At 43.4% G+C, this 21,466-nt stretch overlaps 2 protein-coding genes and 1 pseudogene across 3 annotated transcripts; 1 reads left to right on the forward strand and 2 right to left on the reverse strand.

Moving 5' to 3' along the window:
- Positions 1-385: 385 nt before the first annotated feature.
- LOC139391068 (protein FAM53C-like) lies at positions 386-9,282 on the reverse strand. Of its 2 annotated transcripts, none has more exons than XM_071138563.1 (5): positions 9,245-9,282; positions 5,122-5,340; positions 4,947-5,007; positions 4,008-4,822; positions 386-1,881 (listed from the first exon to the last, which is right to left on the reverse strand). In XM_071138563.1, the coding sequence occupies exons 2-5, from the start codon at positions 5,200-5,202 to the stop codon at positions 1,645-1,647; spliced, it is 1,194 nt and encodes a 397-aa protein (XP_070994664.1). In that variant the 5' UTR covers positions 5,203-5,340; positions 9,245-9,282; the 3' UTR covers positions 386-1,644. The 2 variants fall into 2 exon arrangements, with proteins under 2 accessions (XP_070994664.1, XP_070994663.1); XM_071138562.1 differs by having other exon boundaries at positions 3,999-4,822.
- LOC139390831 (5-phosphohydroxy-L-lysine phospho-lyase-like) lies at positions 5,201-16,298 on the forward strand (annotated as a pseudogene).
- Positions 16,296-21,108, reverse strand: LOC139390613 (heterogeneous nuclear ribonucleoprotein A/B-like). Its single transcript, XM_071137856.1, has 9 exons — positions 21,009-21,108; positions 20,334-20,605; positions 19,781-19,949; positions 19,473-19,631; positions 19,237-19,368; positions 18,896-18,986; positions 18,605-18,778; positions 18,426-18,511; positions 16,296-17,982 (listed from the first exon to the last, which is right to left on the reverse strand). Exons 2-8 carry the CDS (start codon positions 20,582-20,584, stop codon positions 18,441-18,443), a joined length of 1,047 nt encoding a protein of 348 aa, XP_070993957.1. The 5' UTR covers positions 20,585-20,605; positions 21,009-21,108; the 3' UTR covers positions 16,296-17,982; positions 18,426-18,440.
- Between the last annotated feature and the right edge of the window lie 358 nt (positions 21,109-21,466).

The following is a 21,466-nucleotide window of genomic DNA, read 5'->3' on the forward strand; positions in this document are numbered from 1 at the left end:
AAGTTAATGAATATAGAGCAATGTATCATATTGTTTATATTTTTCCTTTCAAACAAATATCCCCTCCCCCCCACAGGTCTTACTCGAATAAAATACCTCTGGACAGATCATTGAGAAACAATCTTTAGAACGTTTAGATAACTGAGTGACCACCAGATGTCACTATAGTCAATGTGCCCTATGCTCTCTGTATGCTTCAAGAATTTACTTGAGGCTAGACTACTAGACTGAGGCACCATTCTCAGGTGGATGTTGTCAATCTTGGAATCAAACATGCTACATAAAGAAACCTGTCTTCCTAGGTGATCCCATTTGACACCTATAAATATGCAAATACACACCATCTTCAAAACATTGCTGATTGAAAGAAACCAAAACAAGTTGATTTTTTTGCAAAATTATTCTCTAATAAACTTTATTTGTACACAAAGTGTAAATAGACATTTCCATCTGAAAAGATACAATAAAAATAAATCTCTCGAAAGGCCACCAATCCTCTGGATCTCTACTGGTTCCTTCTCACACACTAATGCTGCCTTTGGACAGGCAGCCAAATTGATATTTTTTTTCTTCACTAATTGGTATTTTGACCAATCAAATCAGCTCTGAAAAAGATTGCCGTGAAAACATCTGATTGGCCAAAAAACATTTTTTTTTTAAAATATATTTAAAAAAAAATGAAACTCAGAATTGAGCTACCCGTCTAAACAGTCATCCACTCACACAAAATGGTTTCCACAGGTGACCACTGTACATTACATTGTGCCCTAAAGGATCCAACTGCAGCGTTGAGTCAATTATTCAAATCCTATTACAGTGCAAGTGTAATCTGTTCATTAGTGGGGAACTGAATCAGAATGGACAGACTAAAGGCTCCATTTCTATGGGAGACCAAGAAGAAAACATCTGGATGTTATGAACAAAAACCATTCAAGCAGAAACACCTGCTTTGTACATGATTAATGTACAATATTTAATTCAGCCAATTGTGGAAAACAAATGAATGCATTGTCTAAGTAGTAAGGGAAACAGAAGCAGCAAAATATACATTTGCCAGCTATGAGGAAAGCACATGGGTCCCTCCTAGATTCCCTTTACAGGTGTGTGGGTATTCCACTGGGCCAAATCAAACACTTCAGAGCGTTCGGCCTACACCCATGAAAGCCGATGTGTGAAGGCTTTTCAGGGGGCCTTTGGCAACTCAACTGGCCATCCGTTCAGGAATGTATCCTGCCAACAGGAGTGTCCATCGCAAGCAAACTGCATCATTTTTATAATTATAGTAGTGGTAGCGCGTTACTACCCGGATTATTAGAAAGCGGCTATTACAGTATGACCTTCAGAAATCATCATGTCTTAGCCATCTCCATTGTGTTTCTGGGTAGACACATTTACCCACAGAGTATGGACAGGCAGAACATCATTGTCCTGAAATGCTGAATATCGTGAGCTTGTCAAAGTTGCTCTAGCATTACACTAATGGTAAAATTGAGCCTTATTAATCTATAGTCAGCCAGTGATATGAAGGGCCCCTAATGTGGCCCCTTTGAAGGCAGCAGGGTCCCGTGGGCTCGGCCGGGGTGGGGGTGTAATGTGAATATGACGATGAATGCTGTCAATCACACACGGAGCACCAAGAAACTTTCAATTCTCCTCAATAAGGTTCAAGTCCAGTTCTGTGCAGTCTCTCTCAAACACACTCTGCTGCCCGGCCTCTTGCGCACCCATATTTATGTTCTCCTCTTCCTCACTTTCACTCAACGGTCCAATGCTGGTTCTTCCCAGGTCTGCAGGGGAGAAGGCTCCTCTGAAGTCCCCTGGAACAGGCTCTAGCCCCATGTAGACAGCCGCTCCACACACCAGGGGCTCCCCACTACGAATCTACACACAGAACAGAAATATTTAGTATCTTCAGCATTTCATAGAAAAACAACTTGTTCCACACAACTCAACTTCAGCTGAATCTAATAGGCTAACACCCATGAAGGCAGATGTGTGCAGGCATTTCAGGAGGGCTTTCTGCAACTCAACTAGCCATACGCTCTAAATTGTGAACTTGTCAAAGTTGCTCTAGCAATACAATAATGGTAATATTGAGCCTTACTAATTAAGGAACATGCCAAAAGCTTCTAGTATGTTTGTAGTTATTCAAAACACCATGAGTTGTAATGCTTGTCCTCCAAATTATTTTGGTTTTCAAAGCAACATTTTATTGTCCAGCAGCCAAAGGCATAATCCTAGCCATATTAGTAACCTATGCTAGTTAATGCATATTTTGAGCTCCCCTTAATTCCGAATGATTATTTTCAGTACCGTCACATGAAACCTGTTTATGCATGCGATGTGCTTTTGAGAACTGTGTTTTCCTGCTAATTGCATTTTGAAACATTGACAGAAAGCCTACAACCATGTGCGCATTGTTGATCTTATAATACAATGGAGAAAAGTTACACCAGCCTCATCGCCTTTTTAAAACGTGCCTTGGTTGGTCGGTTCTGAACCGTAGACTATAGCGGTTCCTTGCATCAATTAATGTAAAAATGGTGTTACAGAATTTTAAAGAAAAGTCCTACTTGTCCAAAGGGAATTTTTTTAAATGATTTATTTTATTGTCAAGCCCTGGTGAGAATGTCCACCTTTCAAATGAGACTGGTCTATGCAAAGTATACATAAATGTATCTGTACATGCACTGACCACGAGCCCCCCTCCCCATTCATCCTGCTCCCGAGACCCCAGTCAGAGCCAACTGAGCTCTCCTTTGGTTTTGTTACACTAGAAAAGGCAACCATTTCATGAACCACAACCCACCATCTTAAAACATGACACAAGGAGACACCACCAGCTGGCTGCAGACCCAGCAGCAGCTCTAGTCACACCCCCAGAAGGCCAAACAAACCAACCAGGTATGAGAAGAAAAAAAAAGAGAAAAATAATACACCAGTGAGAAAAAGTGATGACATCACTCCCCAGAGCAGGAAGTGCGTAGCAGTGGTTAAATATACATGGCTGGGGTGGTAGATGTCCATAATGGCAAGACGTTGGGCATTGACACATTAATCTCGTCCCCCAGGCTCAATTGCTACCGCATATAGAGAACCTGGTAACACTGCAACAGAGTGGGACTTGGAAGGAGCGTGGCTTCAAATAAAGTCAGGTGAGGGAAGGACCCTGCTACAGCTGTATTAGAGATGACTGAAAAATGTAGAAAATCCCCAAATCAAAAGAAAATGTTCCATCACGTTGACCATATTTTTGCAAAGGCCAATTGATTCAGAATTCAGGTATATAAAGTTTATATACGAAAACTACTTCTAAGATGTGTACTTTCAGATTTTTACAAACTCACTTTGTTTAAATCACGAAGTCCACTATGTAAGGGGAGGTTCTAAAGGGTCACGCTAGATGGTGGACTGAGACTTTAGCTCATGCAAATGGGTTGTTTGGTCCACGCCTGCCATAGACTTCATTCAAGTCCCTTTCTGTGGCGCTGTTGAAACCAGACGGTTCGACAGAGCCGGCTGGTGGACGAGATCAGGCATATATCAACGATTGGACACACAGGAATGCAAGGGTCAGCCCAAAAATACACACACGGCTGGTCAGGGCAATGAGGTTCCATGGCCAGGCAGCACAGTACCAACAATGCCGCACCCTGAACCCAAATCCAGACTGGTCCGGTCTGGCTGGGACAGGAATGTGAATGCAGTAGTTCTGGCTCATGAGGTGGAGGAGGGGGAGTCAGAGAACCAGTGGCCCCACTTCTCCTAGCTAATGAGCCCAAGTTCCCCACAAACTCTGGTCTGTGAGGAGAGAAGCAGGAGAGCTGAGAGATAAAGGGAGAGATAAAGTTGCTTTAGGCCCCCTGCTACTCTCAAGCAAATGACAAAAGTTCCACCTCAAGGACAACTATGAGCAGTTTCTACCAAAGTTATGCATTTTGTGTTGTTTTGGATCCACTGCATTTCTGAATAGGCCTTACAACGGTTGTACATCTCACCAAGCTCACCGGAGTCATCTTGCAGAAGTCCAGGCCAGGCCTGACGTAGTAGGGCAGGGTGTCCGCATCATGGCGTCTCTTCAGGCCGGGCTTACGCATGTCACAGGGCTGAGAGTGGCAGCGTGGGAGACAGGGGGATAGGTCGCGCCTCGAGGATGACGGGGAACTGCAGGCTGAGGAGGGAGAGGGTGCCGGGGGCTCCATCGAAGGGTAGCGTGGGACTAGCCCGGGAGCAGGAGAGGGGGAGGGCTGGGGAGGCAGAACGTGCACAGGGGACAGAGAGAAGCGGCGTTGCAGCAAGGGCCGACAGGAACCCAGCGAGGCGGGGGAGGAGGAGCAGGAGGAGGGGGCAGGGAAGAAGCCAGTGCAGCCTCCCCTGGGCAGATCATTATGGTCCCAGGGACAGCCCCAGGGGAGAGGGGAGTCAGGGGACATGGCCAGGCTAAAGAAAGTGGGGCTGGAGGAGGAGTGTAGGGAGGAGGTGAGGGAGGAGCTGGGGCCTCGGAGGGGTATGGAACCAACCAAGGAGCCAACGCCCATGCAGGCCACACCCCCTCCACTGTGGCAGCGGCGCTTGACTGGGGTCCAGATCTTGGAGGCGCTGGGGCGCCAGGGGCTGCGGCAGTGGGACAGGTCCTCAGGGACAGACAGGGAGCGACAGTGGCGTTTGGCAGGAGGAGGCGGCGGAGGAGAGCTCTGCAGGGACAGGTCTGTCACAGAGGTGCTGGGGAGAGGGAAAGGTGTTCCCAGTGGGTCCAGGGAGGACAGGACAGAGGCATCCTGCAGGTGGGTCTTGGAGGATGGGAACATAGACCAACTGCTCTCTGAAAGTGAAATAAACCAAAGGTGGGAATCAAGGGAGGCCCTTCCCCCAGTTAATGATTTAACCTGATCTTTGAATGAGGCCCTTTAATTAAAAAAAGCTTCAGGAATTACATGGATCCTTACCTGGAGTCAACCCACACCCGCGCCAACACACAGTGGGGCTGGAACCCACTTCAGGCAATGACTGAAACACAGCAATGAAGAAGGGATTTAAAATGACTAAAGCAACCAGTATGGCAAAGGTAATTCCTTATGGAAGAAGTGCTATACAACAACCTGTGTCACATGGCATGCTCACCACATTGAGAGAGAAAGCCCTGTGGTAAGGGGGCTCCTCCAGATTCTGTTTGCGGAGTTGCTCTGTGATGAGCGTCACCATGGTGGCTCGCGGAGGAAGGGGGTGTTTGCCAGGCCGTCAGACTCCTGGCGAGGTATGTGGCGTCCCCTCCGCACCTCAACCGGCCAGACAGACCCTTCCAATCTCACTGAGAAACGATCATCATTATGTTCACCTCAACTGAAGAAAGGACAGCATTTAATAATGAGCAGTAAACACTTGTTCACATGACTCATTTTACCAGGAAAATCATAGCATCATATACAGAATTACTTGGAGCATGAGTCAATTTCCCCAGAAAAACAAGTCAAAGGATTTCCCAATTTATTGTCCATCTTCTAATCTCTCAGCTGTGCTTTGGGTCCTTACAGGAAAGTGTGTTTAAACCTAATATGAATCATTGTGGCATTACCTAATCCTCTTAAAAGATGTCAAATAATGAGGTTGCGAAACTCATCGGCACAGGTCACTGTAAAAACACGCAGCTATGTTTACACAGTTTTGGTGAGATGAGAAAACCCCAAGAAGGAGTTTGCGTGAACGCCTAACGAGTGTGTTCTGCAGACCTCACAGATAACAGAGCTGGGCAATATCACAGGCTAGGAAACTGACTAGCCAACCGTCTAGCTGCCTCAGAGATGGAAGTTATTCAAACAGACAAAAGTTTTTGGGGAATAGCCTACATTATAGTTCACTGTGTCCATTTCAACAATGAGTGATAAGTGTGCCACTGTAGAGTGCTATGAGGAGAATGAAATGGGGAGGGAGAATGTGAAAAAGAGGGGGAGGAAGTGTGGGAAATGGAGAGGGAGTGGGGCCAAAGGCACATTATGCCTGCACTGTGAGAGACACAAAAGGGGGAAGAGAGAGTGGACAACAGGACTAGAAGAAGCTTAAAATGACCAGAACAAAGAACAAACAATATGCAAACAAGGAGCACAGCACCAGAGTTAAACAAGGTGCCAGTTCATGGAGTTCACTGATACATTCCACACCATGCATTTTTTTTGCACACAAATACCAGAGTCGGTCAGCTTTTAAACAGATGTAACAGTAATTGGAACTAGAGACACACCCTACGGGGACAAACTGACTCTGCTAAGGCCTATACAGTCCCACACCAAATAAGTCCAGATACAACATGCTTGACTAGTCATTCCAACCTTTGAACTGTTCTGTAAATCTAGTTCACAATGAAACCAAAACCAAAGGGCATCTATAAAACTAGCACTTGATAAACAGCTTCTGTTTTCCTATGTAGTCATCTCAATGTATACTGAACAAAATTTAAAAACGCAACATGCAATCATAATTTCTAAGATTTTACTGAGTCCGTTCATATAAGGAAATATGTCAAATGAAATTAATAAATTATGCCCTAATCTGTGGATTTCACAACTGGGAATACAGATTGGCATCTATTGGTCAGAACAAAATATTAGGTGCGTGGATCAGAAAACCAGTCAGTATCGCGTGTGACCACCATTTGCCTCATGCAGCACATAGAGTTGATCAGGCTGTTGATTGTGGTCTGTGGAATGCGGTCCCACTCCTCTTCGATGGCTGTGCGACATTGCTGGATATGGGCAGGAACTGGAACATGCTGTCATACATATCAATCCAGAGCATACCAAACATGCTCAACAGGTGACATGTCTGGTGAGTATGCAGGCCACGGAAGAAGATGGACATTTTCAGCTTCAGGGAATTATGTACAGATCTTTGCGACATGGGGCTGTGCATTATCATGCTGAAACATGAGGTGAAGGAGCCAGATGAATAGCACAGCAATGGGCCTCAAGATCATGTCTCGGTATCTCCGTGTATTCAAATAGCCATCAATAAAGTGTAATTGCGTTCTTCGTCCATAGCTTATGCCTGCCCATACCATAACCCCACCACCACGGGGCACTCTGTTCACATCAGAAAACAGCTCGCCCCCGCACAACGCCATACACAAGGCCGGTTGGACGTACTGCCAAATTCTCTAAAATGACAGAAGCTGCTTATGATAAAGAAATTAACATTAAAATCTCTGGCAAGGAAAACTTGGAGTTACATTGTATTATATCACAAGTTGGAATTGTCTTAATAATAATTACATTGTCACGATTTGTCAACTACCGCATATAGGTATTTGTTTAACTTTGTTTCATCCAACTCTTATTGATGTTTATTGTGGCATAGCAGAAATTCATTATGATGCATAATGTATTGTCAAGCATGTATGTCCTGTTTATAATAGTCTCTTATCCTGACTATATACACACATACTACATAAAGTCTAACAGACAATCTGAGAAAATATATATAAATATTAATCGGGCAAGAACTCTGGAAATTCCTGCAGTCAAAAGCAAATGTTATTGGTCACATACACATATTTAGCAGATGTTATTGTGGGTGTAGCGAAATGCTTGTGTTACTAGCGCCAACAGTGCAGTAGTATCTAACAAGCAAAGTTGCTTAGGAGCTAGAAGAAGAGCTGCCATGTCGGTCAGCGCCATCAGCATGCCAATTGCCCACTCCCTCAACTTGAGACATCCATGGCATTGTGTGGTGTAACAAAACTGCACATTTTAAAGTGGCCTTCTATTTTCCCCAGTACAAGGTAAACTTGTGTATTTATCATGTTGTTTAAATCAGCTTCTTGATATGGCACCTGTCAGGTAGATGATCATCTTGGCAAAAGGAGAAATGCCCAGGGATTTGTGCACAAAATTGGAGAAAAATATGTCCTTTGTGCGTATGAAAAAATGCAGGGCTAATTTATTTCAGCTCATGAAACCAACACTAAATGTTGCAGTTTAGATTTTTGTTTCAGTGTAGATGACTACGGGCAAGGTCTCTTCCTGGTTTTGGGCACTATGGGGAGCTACTGTTGCTTTAAGTGCTTAGGGCTATGTGGCAAGAGCATTATATTGTGGGTAGCACTAAATATGGACTAGCCATCTCACAGAACTTTGACTTAGTTTGTGTGTGAACCATCACAAATAAACATTAGATTTCAAACCTACCAAGCAGTTAGAAATGCCAATGACTAAAACGTGCGTGGACATTTAATTGATATATTAAGTTCGGGTTAAATGGCACGTGTGCCACTCACTGACTAACCTTGAGTTTAGTTAACTAATATAACGTTACTGTTTAAAAATACATTATCAGGTTCTGGCAACCATTTTGGGATGTTATCAAAGAAAAGAAAGTCTCAAATAAAAAAGAGTGCTTGGTAAACCGACTAGCCGGAGACTTCCAGTAACGTTAGCTCAATCCTCAATATTCTGATCTAGCTAGATTATAGTTAACGTTGGTTACTAATGCAAATATCAGCTGGCTACTAGGCAAGCCAAACCTAAAACAAATGTGATGACATTGGATTGTTGCTTGCTATGAATAGTTAGTAGCAATATGGGGAGATAACTAATTTGTTTGGAAGTTGCTTGTAAAACTAGCTAAATTGGTCATCATTAACCCAAATACATCGCTAGCAGCGAATGCTTGCTGCAAAAGGCATCTGACAATGATTAACGTCACAGGTTGCAAGCTGTGGCAAACTAACGTTAGCTAACTAGGCTGTCCGTGTTGGCTTACACATTGTTGTATCACCTTTCATATACAGTCACTGGGATCTCCACAAGCATGTCTAGCTAGCTGTCCAGGTAACAGTAGCTAAGCTAGCAAGCTAACTCTAGCTAGCATGAACAAGCAGCAGACCGTGGAAGTGACCGTCCTTCACGGTTACTGCTAGATGTGTAACAGTTTGTCAAATTGACGTCAAAGGTTTATTTTAGTTAACCCTAAGCCTTTACCCAAGTTTAGCCCAAATCTCCAAACCTGTTAAGATTAATTATCCTAACCTGCTACGAATAGTAAATTCTGGTCAATTCTGACATAAGGGTTTATGTCTAGATGGGATACATCTTATCATTCAGCTGTTTGCTAGCTTTTTATCTATGTTATCATGCTTACATATTTAATTGTCAAAGTACCTGAAGCCATTTTCCTAACAATAATGTTAATTATTGACAGCAAACCCAGATTGTGCTTTGAAAACTAGCTAGCTCGATGATGAAGACGAATTTACCTGCCCACCGCGTCTCCTTAGCAACCGAAAGCAGCACCGGACAGAATATGGCATTGCACCGAATATATAGCCATAGGAAGAAACCATTAAAAAGGGGTGGTTGAAACGTCTAAACGCGTGTATTTTTATTACACTAAATATTTTGTATTATAATCCATCTATGAATTAACTCTATATCTTCTCCAAAAAATAGACTTACATCTTCAACTTGAGAAACGTTCTGCTTTTGATGATTGATTATGAAAAACTAACATCCTGCTGAAAGTACCTAGCGTATAACCACATATATATATTTAGTATAACCCTCCGGGAGGCGAGGGCGATGTTCTGGAAAACAAGACAAAAATGTAAGATTAAAATTAAGATCAAAACATTGAGTACATGCATTTTTCAGAGATAATATGCCAGCAACATGTATTCTACCAATACTACAGCGTGTGCCCGGGAGATCCCAGCGCTACAAAAACATGTTTTGAACTCTGGGTAGTGTAGTTTGGAAGATTTTTGTTGTTGTTGTGATGACAAGTGTGCTATGAACCATGATAAGAATAGCATTATTCCAGTTTTTGCATGGGAAATAACTAAAATGCTAGATTCCCCTTATACCAAAAGACAGACACTTCGTTTCTTGAAAATACTCCATAAGCAATGGCTACAAACAGACTGACGCATGCGTAGTTGAAAATACACATGTCCGTAATGCCAATAGCGGAAAACACAACTCGAGTCTGTAGTTCCATTTAACTTAGTAGTATAAAGTAAGCGAAAAGCAGTGGAGAGTGGCTTTGGAAACATTCAGTAAAGAAGAGCCTCTTGCAACGCAAAATAAACTGATTGGGTATGTAACTGCATGATTTGAAGAAGATCAACCCTTGACGCTTGTAAACCAGGGCCACTGTAGTATGAATACATTGAAATGTAAATTGGGTGCATTATGTCTTTCCTAGGTAGTCTTGCAGATTCTTAGATTCAGAGGACAGTATTTGTATGAAGTGAATGGCAATTAGTATTTGGACTGTATCAGCAACGTTCAGCACGGTAAGAGACAAATATATCGGTGACTTTCCTTTAAGGCATCTTATTGGCATATTTGATAAGTATTCTGTTGTATTCGGTGTATTTTGTGACACAGCGGCAAAGGACACGATCCAAAGCCCTTTGAACATAACAGTACAACATAATCAACACAACAGTGCCTCTTGGTGGTAAGTGGATCGTTGTTGCACATATAGTGGGGTAACTGTCATCCCAGCATCGCGCAAGCAGCCACGGTGCAGATGGAGCATCTGAAAGCCAATTCACGCTTCACGCTTCCTGCACGACATTATAGTACAGAATGCCTGCCACTCTGCCCGAAAAGCTGTGTGTCTTCTATTTTGTCAACTCAGGATAAGGCCACAACCTGAAGTCCTCCTGCAACATAACCCCAATGACATCTGCATAAGATAGAGGAACAATAATGTAATATATATTGGTTTATAAGATATAGGAAGAATAATGTAATATATATATATATATATACACTGCTCAAAAAAATAAAGGGAACACTTAAACAACACAATGTAACTCCAAGTCAATCACACTTCTGTGAAATCAAACTGTCCACTTAGGAAGCAACACTGATTGACAATACATTTTACATGCTGTTGTGCAAATGGAATAGACAACAGGTGGAAATTATAGGCAATTAGCAAGACCCCCCAATAATGCAGTGGTTCTGCAGGTGGTGACCACAGACCACTTCTCAGTTCGTATGCTTCCTGGCTGATGTTTTGGTCACTTTTGAATGCTGGCGGTGCTTTCACTCTAGTGGTAGCATGAGACGGAGTCTACAACCCACACAAGTGGCTCAGGTAGTGCAGCTCATCCAGGATGACACATCAATGTGAGCTGTGGCAAGAAGGTTTGCTGTGTCTGTCAGCATAGTGTCAAGAGCATGGAGGCGCTACCAAGAGACAGGCCAGGAGACGCGGAGGAGGCCGTAGGAGGGCAACAACCCAGCAGCAGGACCGCTACCTCCACCTTTGTGCAAGGAGGAGCAGGAGGAGCACTGCCAGAGCCCTGCAAAATGATTTCCAGCAGGCCACAAATGTGCATGTGTCTGCTCAAATGGTCAGAAACAGATTCCATGAGGGTGGTATGAGGGCCTGACGTCCACAGGTGGGGGTTGTGCTTACAGCCCAACACCGTGCAGGACGTTTGGCATTTGCCAGAGAACACCAATATAGGCAAATTCGCCACTGGAGCCCTGTGCTCTTCACAGATGAAAGCAGGTTCACACTGAGCACATGACAGACGTGACAGAGTCTGGAGACGCTGTGAACATTCTGCTGCCTGCAACATCCTCCAGCATGACCGGTTTGGCGGTGGGTCAGTCATGGTGTGGGGTGGCATTTCTTTGGGGGGCCGCACAGCCCTCCATGTGCTCGCCAGAGGTAGCCTGACTGCCATTAGGTACCGAGATGAGATCCTCAGACCCCTTGTGAGACCATATGCTGGTGCGGTTGGCCCTGGGTTCCTCCTAATGCAAGACAATGCTAGACCTCATGTGGCTGGAGTGTGTCAGCAGTTCCTGCAAGAGGAAGGCATTGATGCTAAGGACCGGCCCGCCCGTTCCCCAGACCTGAATCCAATTGAGCACATCTGGGACATCATGTCTCGCTCCATCCACCAACGCCACGTTGCGCCACAGACTGTCCAGGAGTTGGAGGATGCTTTAGTCCAGGTCTGGGAGGAGATCCCTCAGGAGACCATCCGCCACCTCATCAGGAGCATGCCCAGGCGTTCTAGGGAGGTCATACAGGCACGTGGAGGCCACACACACTACCTAGCCTCATTGTGACTTGTTTTAAGGACAATACATCAAAGTTGGATCAGCCTGTAATGTGGTTTTCCACTTTAATTTTGAGTGTGACTCCAAATCCAGACCTCCATGGGTTGATAAATTTGATTTCCATTGGTAATTTTTGTGTGATTTTGTTGTCAGCACATTCAACTATATAAAGAAAAAAGTATTTAATAAGAATATTTCATTCATTCAGATCTAGGATGTGTTATTTTAGTGTTCCCTTTATTTTTTTGAGCAGTATATATATATATATAGTGGCAAGAAGAAATGTGAACCCTGCATAAATTAGTGATACAATTTGATCTGATCTTCATCTTAGTCACAACAATAGACAAGCACAGTGTGCTTAAACTTATAACACACTAATTATTGTATTTTTCTTGTCTATATTTAATACATAATTTAAACATTCACAGTGTAGGTTGGAAAAAGTAGGTGAACCCCTAGGCTAATTACTTTTCCAAAAGCTAATTGGAGTCAGGAGTCAGCTAACCTGGAATCCAATCAATGAGATGAGATTGGAGATTAGCTGCCCTGCCCTATAAAAGAACACACACAACATTTGAGTTTGCTATTCACAAGAAGCATTGCCTGATGTGAATCATGCCTCGAGCAAAAGAGATCGCAGAAGACCTAAGATTAAGAATTGTTGACTTGCATAAAGCTGGGAAGGGTTACAAAAGTATCTCTAAAAGTCTTGATATTCATCAGTCCACAAATTGTCTGTGACTGGAGAATGTTCAGCATTCTTGCTACTCTGCCTAGGAGTGGCCATCCTGCAAAGATGACTGCAAGAGCACAGCACAGAATGCTCAATGAGGTGAAGAAGAATCCTAGAGTGTCAGCTAAAGACTTACAGAAATCTCTGGAACGTGCTAACATGTGTGTTGACGAGTCTACGATACCTAAAACACTAAACAAGAATGGTGTTCATGGGAGGACACCACGGAAGAAGCCACTACTGTCCAAAAAAACACTTCTGCACGTCTGAAGTTTTCAAAAGTGCACCTGGATGTTCCACAGCGCTACTGGCTAAATATTCTGTGGACAGATGAAACTACAGTTGAGTTGTTTGGAAGGAACATGCAAACCGTTGAGTGGAGTAAGAAAGGCATAGCACAACAACATCAAAACCTCATCCCAACTGTTTGGGGCTGCTTTGCTGCCTCAGGGCTGGACAGCTTGCTATCATCAACGGAAAAATGAACTATGACATTTTGCAGGAGAATGTAAGGCTATCTGTCCGCCAGTTGAAGCTAAACAGAAGTTGGGTGATGCAACAGGACAATGACCCAAAATACAGAAGTAAATCAACAGAATGGCTTCAACAGAAGAAAATTCACCTTCTGGAGTGGCCCAGTCAGAGTCCTGACCTCAACCTGATATTATTATTTTTTTTAAATGATGTGGCTTGACCTCGACAGCGGTTCACACCAAACATCCTAAGAATATTGCTGAACTGAAACAGTTTTGTAAAGATGAATGGTCCAAAATTCCTCCTGACCGTTGTGCAGGTCTAATCCGCATCTACAGACATTTGATTGAGGTTATTGCTGCCAAAGGAGGGTCAACCAATTATTAAATCCAAGGGTTCACATACTTTTCCCACCCTACACTGTGAATGTTTACACAGTGTGTTCAAGACATGACAACGTATAATTGTTTGTTATTAGTTTAAGAGGACTGTTTGTCTATTGTTGTGACTTAGATGAAGATCAGATCAAATTTGAGGACCAATTTATGCAGACATCCAGGTAATTCAAAGGGTTCACACACTTTTTCTTGCCTGTGTGTGTATATGTCTCCAACAGTTCAGAGGCCAATGATCTAGCATTACACTTGGAACCCAACATGAAGACATTGTGTTTGACCAGTAAGGTTTCTCAAATATCACACTTTAAACACACTGTTCTGCTACCTTTTCAAATGCATGTCTCAATAGATTCCCTCTTTTTCCCTATCCTCTATATCATGGGCACCTGAATTCGCTTATCGATATGTCCATACAAGTTCTGGAAACTGACAGAACAGAAAGAGTGGCTTTACATGGTGTGCAAGAGGATACATGCTGCATGCGTCTATTCTTTGGTGAGTGTGCTATAAAAAGCAGATACTGGCATTACACTCCACTTCATTCTTACAGGCCCCTGTAGCAGACACCTGTAGAGGTGTGTAGAGACGACCAACCCAGCCCAGACATATGCAGATACTGTGGAGGACGTGATAGACCAGGTGCACCAACAAGGTCGCAAGCTACAGCAAATACAGTAGTGCATGGACGAGGAGAACAGAAGTCTACATTTGGACACAGAGCAGTGTGTAATGCTGATAGTGTAGTAACAGTGTAACGATGCTTATTAGTTGTGTTCTAAATCTATGAGTATACTCTCTCAATATGGACATGAACCACAGGTTTCACCGTTTTTCATTAAGTCGTTGCCCAGTCATCTTCTTGCCCAACCTATACTCAACCAAAGTAACAGAGTAGGTACTGCCTCGGAGCATACGATATCAGTGTACTATTATACTGTACCATTCTCTCATCAGCGAAGACTAGGTCCAACAGCCAAATCCTCACGAGTTAGGATCAAGGTCATTGTGCATAATAAAAGCTTTGCTCTGTTGGTATCTCTCTACAGATACGTGTGCTCTGCAAGGGGAGTGTTTGTGGCAGACGAGGTGAAGACAGGTTTTGGGCGTGTGGGGAGTCACTTTTGGGCGTTCCAGCTTCAGGGTGATGACTTCTGCCCTGACATAATGACCAAGGTGATGGGTAACGGGCATCCCCTGGCACGTATGGTAACCATAGTGGAGATAGCTGGGGCCTTCACAGCCAACAAAGTAGAGTACTTTCACACAGTGAGAGACTAGTAGTTGCTGTTACTACCCATTTAAAAAATGTTACCTTAATTTAACTTGGCAAGTCAGTTAAGAACAAATTCTTATTTACAATGATGACCTACCCTGGCCAAACCCTAACGACCCTGGGCCAATTGTGCCCTATAGAACTCCCAATCACAGCCGGTTGTGATACACACTGGAATCTAACCAGGGTCTGTAGTGACGCCGCTAGCACTGAGATGCAGTGTCTTAGACCACTGCACCACTCGGGAGCCTTTATATATATATTCTTAGAAAATAAGGTGTAGTGCACAAAAGTTAATGTTGTACATTTGTTTACTGCACTGCATCTGTGTACACAACCAAGTAACCCTGATATGTGCAACTCAAATTAGGAGTCTCATCCCTAATCATGTGAAAGCAGTTTGGCAGAAACCCAGCGTCAGTGAACGTGATTGAGGACCTGAGTGGGAACTCCTCACAAGTTGGAGGACACCTATTGAACCTGCTGACGCAGCTACAGACCTAACATCCAATCATTGGAGACATCCATCCGGCAGGAGAACTATGGCCGGAATTGTGTTTAGGTAATGACCGTGTTCCTTGGCCCAGGCACTGCTGACGCATGCCAGATCTTACAACACCTGGATAGGTATTTTACAATCAGCCAACCACATAGCAATCTGGTGTTAAAAGGCAGTCGAAGACTTTGCACGCAACCATTGGTTGATGCATGCAACGTCTGAGCAGGGGAACGCACCCATGGTCTCTATAGTAACCATTGACTACCTACATAAGACCATGCAGCCAACCTTGCATTCTGAGATACTGGCTGAATAGTGGTTGTGTGGGCATGGAGATGGTCACAGAGCTAATGGGCCAATTGTGGGCTTAAGCTTTTTCAAATAAATCTTAACATTACCTTTCAATTTGAAAAAAGTGCAAGCAGAAATATCCTTTCCTGTTCGACTGAAAGAGCATATCTGGGTCAGCACAAAAATCCCCTGGGAGAACAGTCAAGTTTAAGCCTCCCATGTGCTTCAGTGTGGAGGACGCAGAGCTGGTGGCATACAGGATACACCCCATTCTCATGGGCGATTGGAACACAAACCCTGCAGAATTGAATGAAGCATAGTACAGGACACTCACATCAGTTTATTACTCACAGGTGATCGGAATGCCCCACAGCGAATCTTAGTCCCCCTAACCTATTGCAGTCTTCTCAGAATTGAAGGAAACTGATACCTTTATCTGCCAACACAGGCCAATGACAATTATGCAACACCAGCAAAGCAGGTACGGCAGAACCTGTTGACAAATATGTATCCCCCCAGACATCAAAAACTGGACAATGGAGACGGCTAAGGTTTGTACAACCCTGTAGAAATATTTAATTGCATCAGACAGTAAGATTTGGTCACAGTCAGGTAGCGGTGTGGATAGTGTCAAGTACTCTAGTAGATGAACTGTTAAAGTGCATTTCAGACATTTGGATTTCATAAAGGTCCTTGCTATTCAGCATCTGTGGGACATCCCATGGATCCCAGATAACCATTTCATAAAGCAGAGCACCAGACCTGGAGCCATCTTGGAGGAAGACAGACTGCAGACATAAAAGCCCATCTCATGGATCCATACCACAATTAAGGCTACAAAGCTAAATGATTTCACCTTTAGAGCTAACACGTGGAATTACTGCACGCTTTTGGTTCTGCACGAAGGACAGAAACAGAGTAATGCATTTCTCTACTAAAACACCATGCACTTTTGCTATGAAATGAAAACATTTAAAATACCTTGTGATGCTCACATTTATACTTCTGTGAAAATAGACTCTGCCCCCACCACATGGTAACTACAGAAAAACAAAGTACTAAGAACTCAATGAAGTACTACTGATACAGTAGGAAAGAGATCATGGACATCAACTTGGAATGGACACTGGCCCAGGCAGACTGAAGAGAAGACACTTCCAGCGGATCTTGATAATTGCAACATTGCATGGCAACAGTGACTTTATACACAAGTATCAAAGGACTATTAATGACAAGCATAAGTGGGGTAGGAGTGCACTTACCAGAGGACTACTGTTATCACCTTATCCACCTAGAACCATAGCAAATACTGTAGTTACACTTCAGATCCATAGCGGGGTAAGATCCGCTAGCTCCGAAAGTAAATCGACATGTACGTAGAACGGCTTTCACCCCATTGACCGATTCCCTCTGCCAGCGAAGTATCTGCCACCGCATCCCAAAGAGGCATCCGTACAGAGCGATTTTAACCTTAACCAAGAAGCCATTTAACAGTACAAATCAGTTAACATTAGGTTTATGAATAACAACAAAAGGATCCACGTGTAATATAAACCAAAAGTTTATTTCTACCAATTTGCCCAAGACACTAGAGGAATGAGTTTCCAGTGAGAGAGGGAAGGCCCTCTTACATTAACAGGCTTGCGCTCGGTTGGATTGTATTGTTTGTAACACTAGTAGCCACTTTAAAAATGCAGACAATATGGGGGGGGGGGGGGGAGACTCCTTAAAAGCCAAAAAAACAAATGCTGGTTGTCATCGTCTACTAGCCAACTGCAAACATTCACTAGACAAGCTTACAATGAAACCTTAGATTAGTTTAATCCCGTCGCCTCACCCCACATCTGAAGCCATGCAACTCGCATCAAACACTCAGCATGAGAAAAAAAAAAAAAACTACAAATCTAGAAACACCAACAAAAGTTTATTTGAAAAGCTTACGAAAGCTCTGCTCCTGTTTGTTGGTAAGTCCAGCAGACATGTAAAATACGACCATACAATACATTATTCAAAAAGGTACCAAAAAGTACAGTAAAAATAACACTTCCATCTCTGGAAATGGACACAAAACAATATCAAATAAAAAGTGGAAGTGGCATTTGCTTCCCCAGTTCCTCACTTCATCTGTACATATGCGGCATGAGGCCAAATTTCTGCCAACTCCAAAGGAAAAGCCAGAGCCCATGTTCGCTGTGGCCGGACCATGGGTTTCTTTTTTCTTATTTACTTTAGACCTTAAGAGAGAAACATGGTGCTTACAGTTACTGAGCATATCCAAATGGCATTTAGTATTACACACATGGACACCATGATGTTTATGAACTAGTATTTTTTTTTTTTAACATCACAATCACATTGCTCCAGAGGGGGAGCACATCAAAGGGGACATGACACCTAGCTGCCATACCCAGCACCCCATCAGAAAGGCACTAATGCTTATGCTGGGGCAACCACCACCTCAACCCTTATTGATCAAGTAGTGTTTGTAGGGATGCATCTTAAAATGGTTGGCACATGGAATGAGTCCATTATTAAGGATTTCCAGACCCTCACCACCCCCCCCTCATTAACAAACGTTTGAATGGGATCAGACTAGATGGGAGAAATTTTGGAGTCAAAGGCACAAATGGTTACAGTTAGATTGTCATATCACCATAGATGATGCAAAAATGCATACCTGCACTACATGTGATCAGTATGGCTTGTAGCTACTCTGGTGGCCTCCACGTCTTGGAGTTTTCCCATAGCCTGCATTGCCCTGGTCTGGAGGACAAGAAAGAAAAAGACTGAGTGTCTTCCGTACGACAAGGACCAACAAAGTTTCTCACATTTGTGTTTCGGGTGGTTATCGCTTACTGTAGTCGTAGCCACCCCCATAGCCGTATCCAGCGGAGTAGTCGTAGTTGCCATAGCCTCCGTATCCACCATAGCCTTGCTGTCCACCGTAGCCGTAGCCCTGGTTACCATAGCCTTGGTTCCAGTAGTTGTTGTATCCACCACCACCACCTTGGTTCCAGTTCTGGCCCTGACCTGAGAAGAACAAATCAATACAGCGACTAGATGCAGTCATATAACCCAAACTTCTTAGGACTGAAGTACAGTTTGCCCAGGTTAAATCAGCACCAGATGTTTGGTGTTAAAACTCACCTCCACGACCCCTGCCCCGTCCCCCACCACCACGGCCACCATACTGCTGCTGCTGGTACACCTCTTTGGGCTGGGCTATTTTAATCTCACACTGGAACAGGTCGTAACATGAAAACTTAAGTCAACCACAGAAGAAAAAAAAACTTTGCAACACTCACTGCATGGATTTTCAATGTGAGGGTTACATGTTCCCTGAGGAAACCACTAGAAAAATAACATTTACATGAATCAAAGGCTCCATTTGAAAGTGGGTGGGCAACATTGTACGTCCTTAATCACGTGTACAAAAAAGGGACAGTGCACACGGCCTTGCCGTGCATTTGACTGAGATCCATTCTCACCTTGCTTCCACTGACGTTATGGAATTTCTTTTCTAGCACTTTTTTGACAGGAGTTTCATCCTTATACGTGATGAACACAAAGCCCCTTCTCTTTTCTGTTTTTGGATCCTGTGGAAGCTCAATCGTCTCAATCTGCATGTGAAGGGAAGATGAAACAATTACTGTTAACACAGCACCAAAACCACCAAGCCAGTACTACCACACAACCAAAATCAACAGAAATGTGGATACTATACCTCTCCAAAAGTTCCAAAGTACTCCTGGATAACTTCCTTTTCTGTATCTGGGTTGAGGCCACCTACAAAGATTTTTTTTACAGGCTCCTTCTTCATGGCCATGGCCTTCTTGGGGTCAATCTGTCGCCCATCTAGTCTGTGTTCCTTCTGCTCGAGAACCTTGAAAAGAGGAAGAATAACTAGGAGAATGAAGGGCAAATAGTTGCATAACTACAGGGATGTTGCAGTGCTGTAAAACTTCACATGGAAACACATTGGCATGAAATATGCAGCCCATAAATACAAGTGACAGAAATGTCATTTCTTACCTTGTCTACACCGGCTGCCTCTTTGAAGAGAATAAAGCCGAAGCCTCTTGACCTGCCTGTCTGCTGGTCCATCTTTATGGTGCAGTCTGTCACCTCACCGAATTTAGAGAAATAATCTTTAAGATCTTTCTTACTTGTGTCCCAGCTAAGTCCGCCAACAAACATTTTCCTAGCAAAGAAGAAATGAACACATTAAATATGGCGATTGATTAACACAAGTGTTCTAAGCGTTGCGGAACATTATTTCTGCTGTAGGAAGGCTGGGCCTACTACAGCATGTCCAAAACCATGCACGCCCAACAATTTTAATCAGAAAAAAACCCATTGTGCTATAATTAACAGATGGTGTATCTTTTCACTGTACGCGATTGTTTAAACGGGCGAGTGTGTTATTTTTACGCTGATTTCACCCATCCCATAGAGACTAAAGGCCCATCCCCCCTTAGCACTGCACATGGCGCCAACAAAGCCAGACGTAACAAAGGAGCGATGCAAGCCATTAAGTGCTCTGTCGAGATTGAAAACAATATTTCGAATACATTTCTACACTCACCCCGCGTCCTCCTCGCCTTTGCTGGCGTTGATCTGTCCGCCTTCCCCCTCCGAGGCACCATTTTGTGAATCTTCTCCCTCCCCTTTGCCTTCTCCCTCTAATGCAGTTTTATCTTCTACGCAGGCTTCGGTCTCTGCCTCGCCTTCATTCGTGGCTTCGGTCTCATCAGCGGGCTCGGCTCCGTTAAAATCCTCCTCGCCTTCATGGCCGTTCTCGGATGTTTCCATAAACTGTTGCTCGGTGTCTGACATGTTGTACTAGGATCCCTTGTCCTGCAAAGTGAAGCATTGTTTTGTTATAAAATGACCTGTTATTATGTAACCCACTCGCTGTACATGCTTCGCCATTATGCTATGCATACAGTCCCTCCATTTTGGCTGGCAAGATTGTCTCCCATACATTTACAGAAAGCCATGTTGCCAGAATGCAAGCGAGGTACTGAAATCGACTCGTCGAATGCGGTTGCAACAAAGTGACAATTCTTACACCCTCTGAAAATAATGAGCAGCAAATACTGTTTATTAATAAAATAAAAATGTATCGCACAGATAAACCGCTAGCATGAACCATAGTATGACACCGTTACGTAATGCTAAGGCTGCACGACCTAAGGCTTTACTACTTAAATAGTACAACTACATTTACATAAAAAACGAAAACATTTCCGGAACTTACACAAATAAAATAAATTGAAAATAATCTCTCCAAATCGCCTAGTGACAAGACAACCAGCAAACGCTCTCCAAGATGGATTCTTCCATACGACGCCAAGCCGTCGTTGGTTTTATAGTACCGGTTAAAAAAAAAACGACCTTTCATTTAGGGTGCCTCTGATTTGATCCCCAAAGCTGCCAATCATGGCCACGGCCAATTATATACCTCAGTTCATTTTCTCTTTAAGTGTACACGCCCACTACACATTAGAACTTTCAGTACCTTTTCCGCTGGGTACATTATTTTTTAATGTATTTTTATTTAACCTTTAACTATTCTTGAAGGAACAAGCCTTCAAACTATACTGAACAAAAATATAAACGGAACAATTTCTACTTTTTTTCTGAGTTACAGTTCATATACGGAAATAAGGGAATTAAAATAAATTAATTTGGCCCTGATCTATGGGTTTCACATGA

Source organism: Oncorhynchus clarkii, chromosome 31, assembly GCF_045791955.1.
Source record: "Oncorhynchus clarkii lewisi isolate Uvic-CL-2024 chromosome 31, UVic_Ocla_1.0, whole genome shotgun sequence".
In the NCBI taxonomy this organism is placed as follows: domain Eukaryota; kingdom Metazoa; phylum Chordata; class Actinopteri; order Salmoniformes; family Salmonidae; genus Oncorhynchus; species Oncorhynchus clarkii.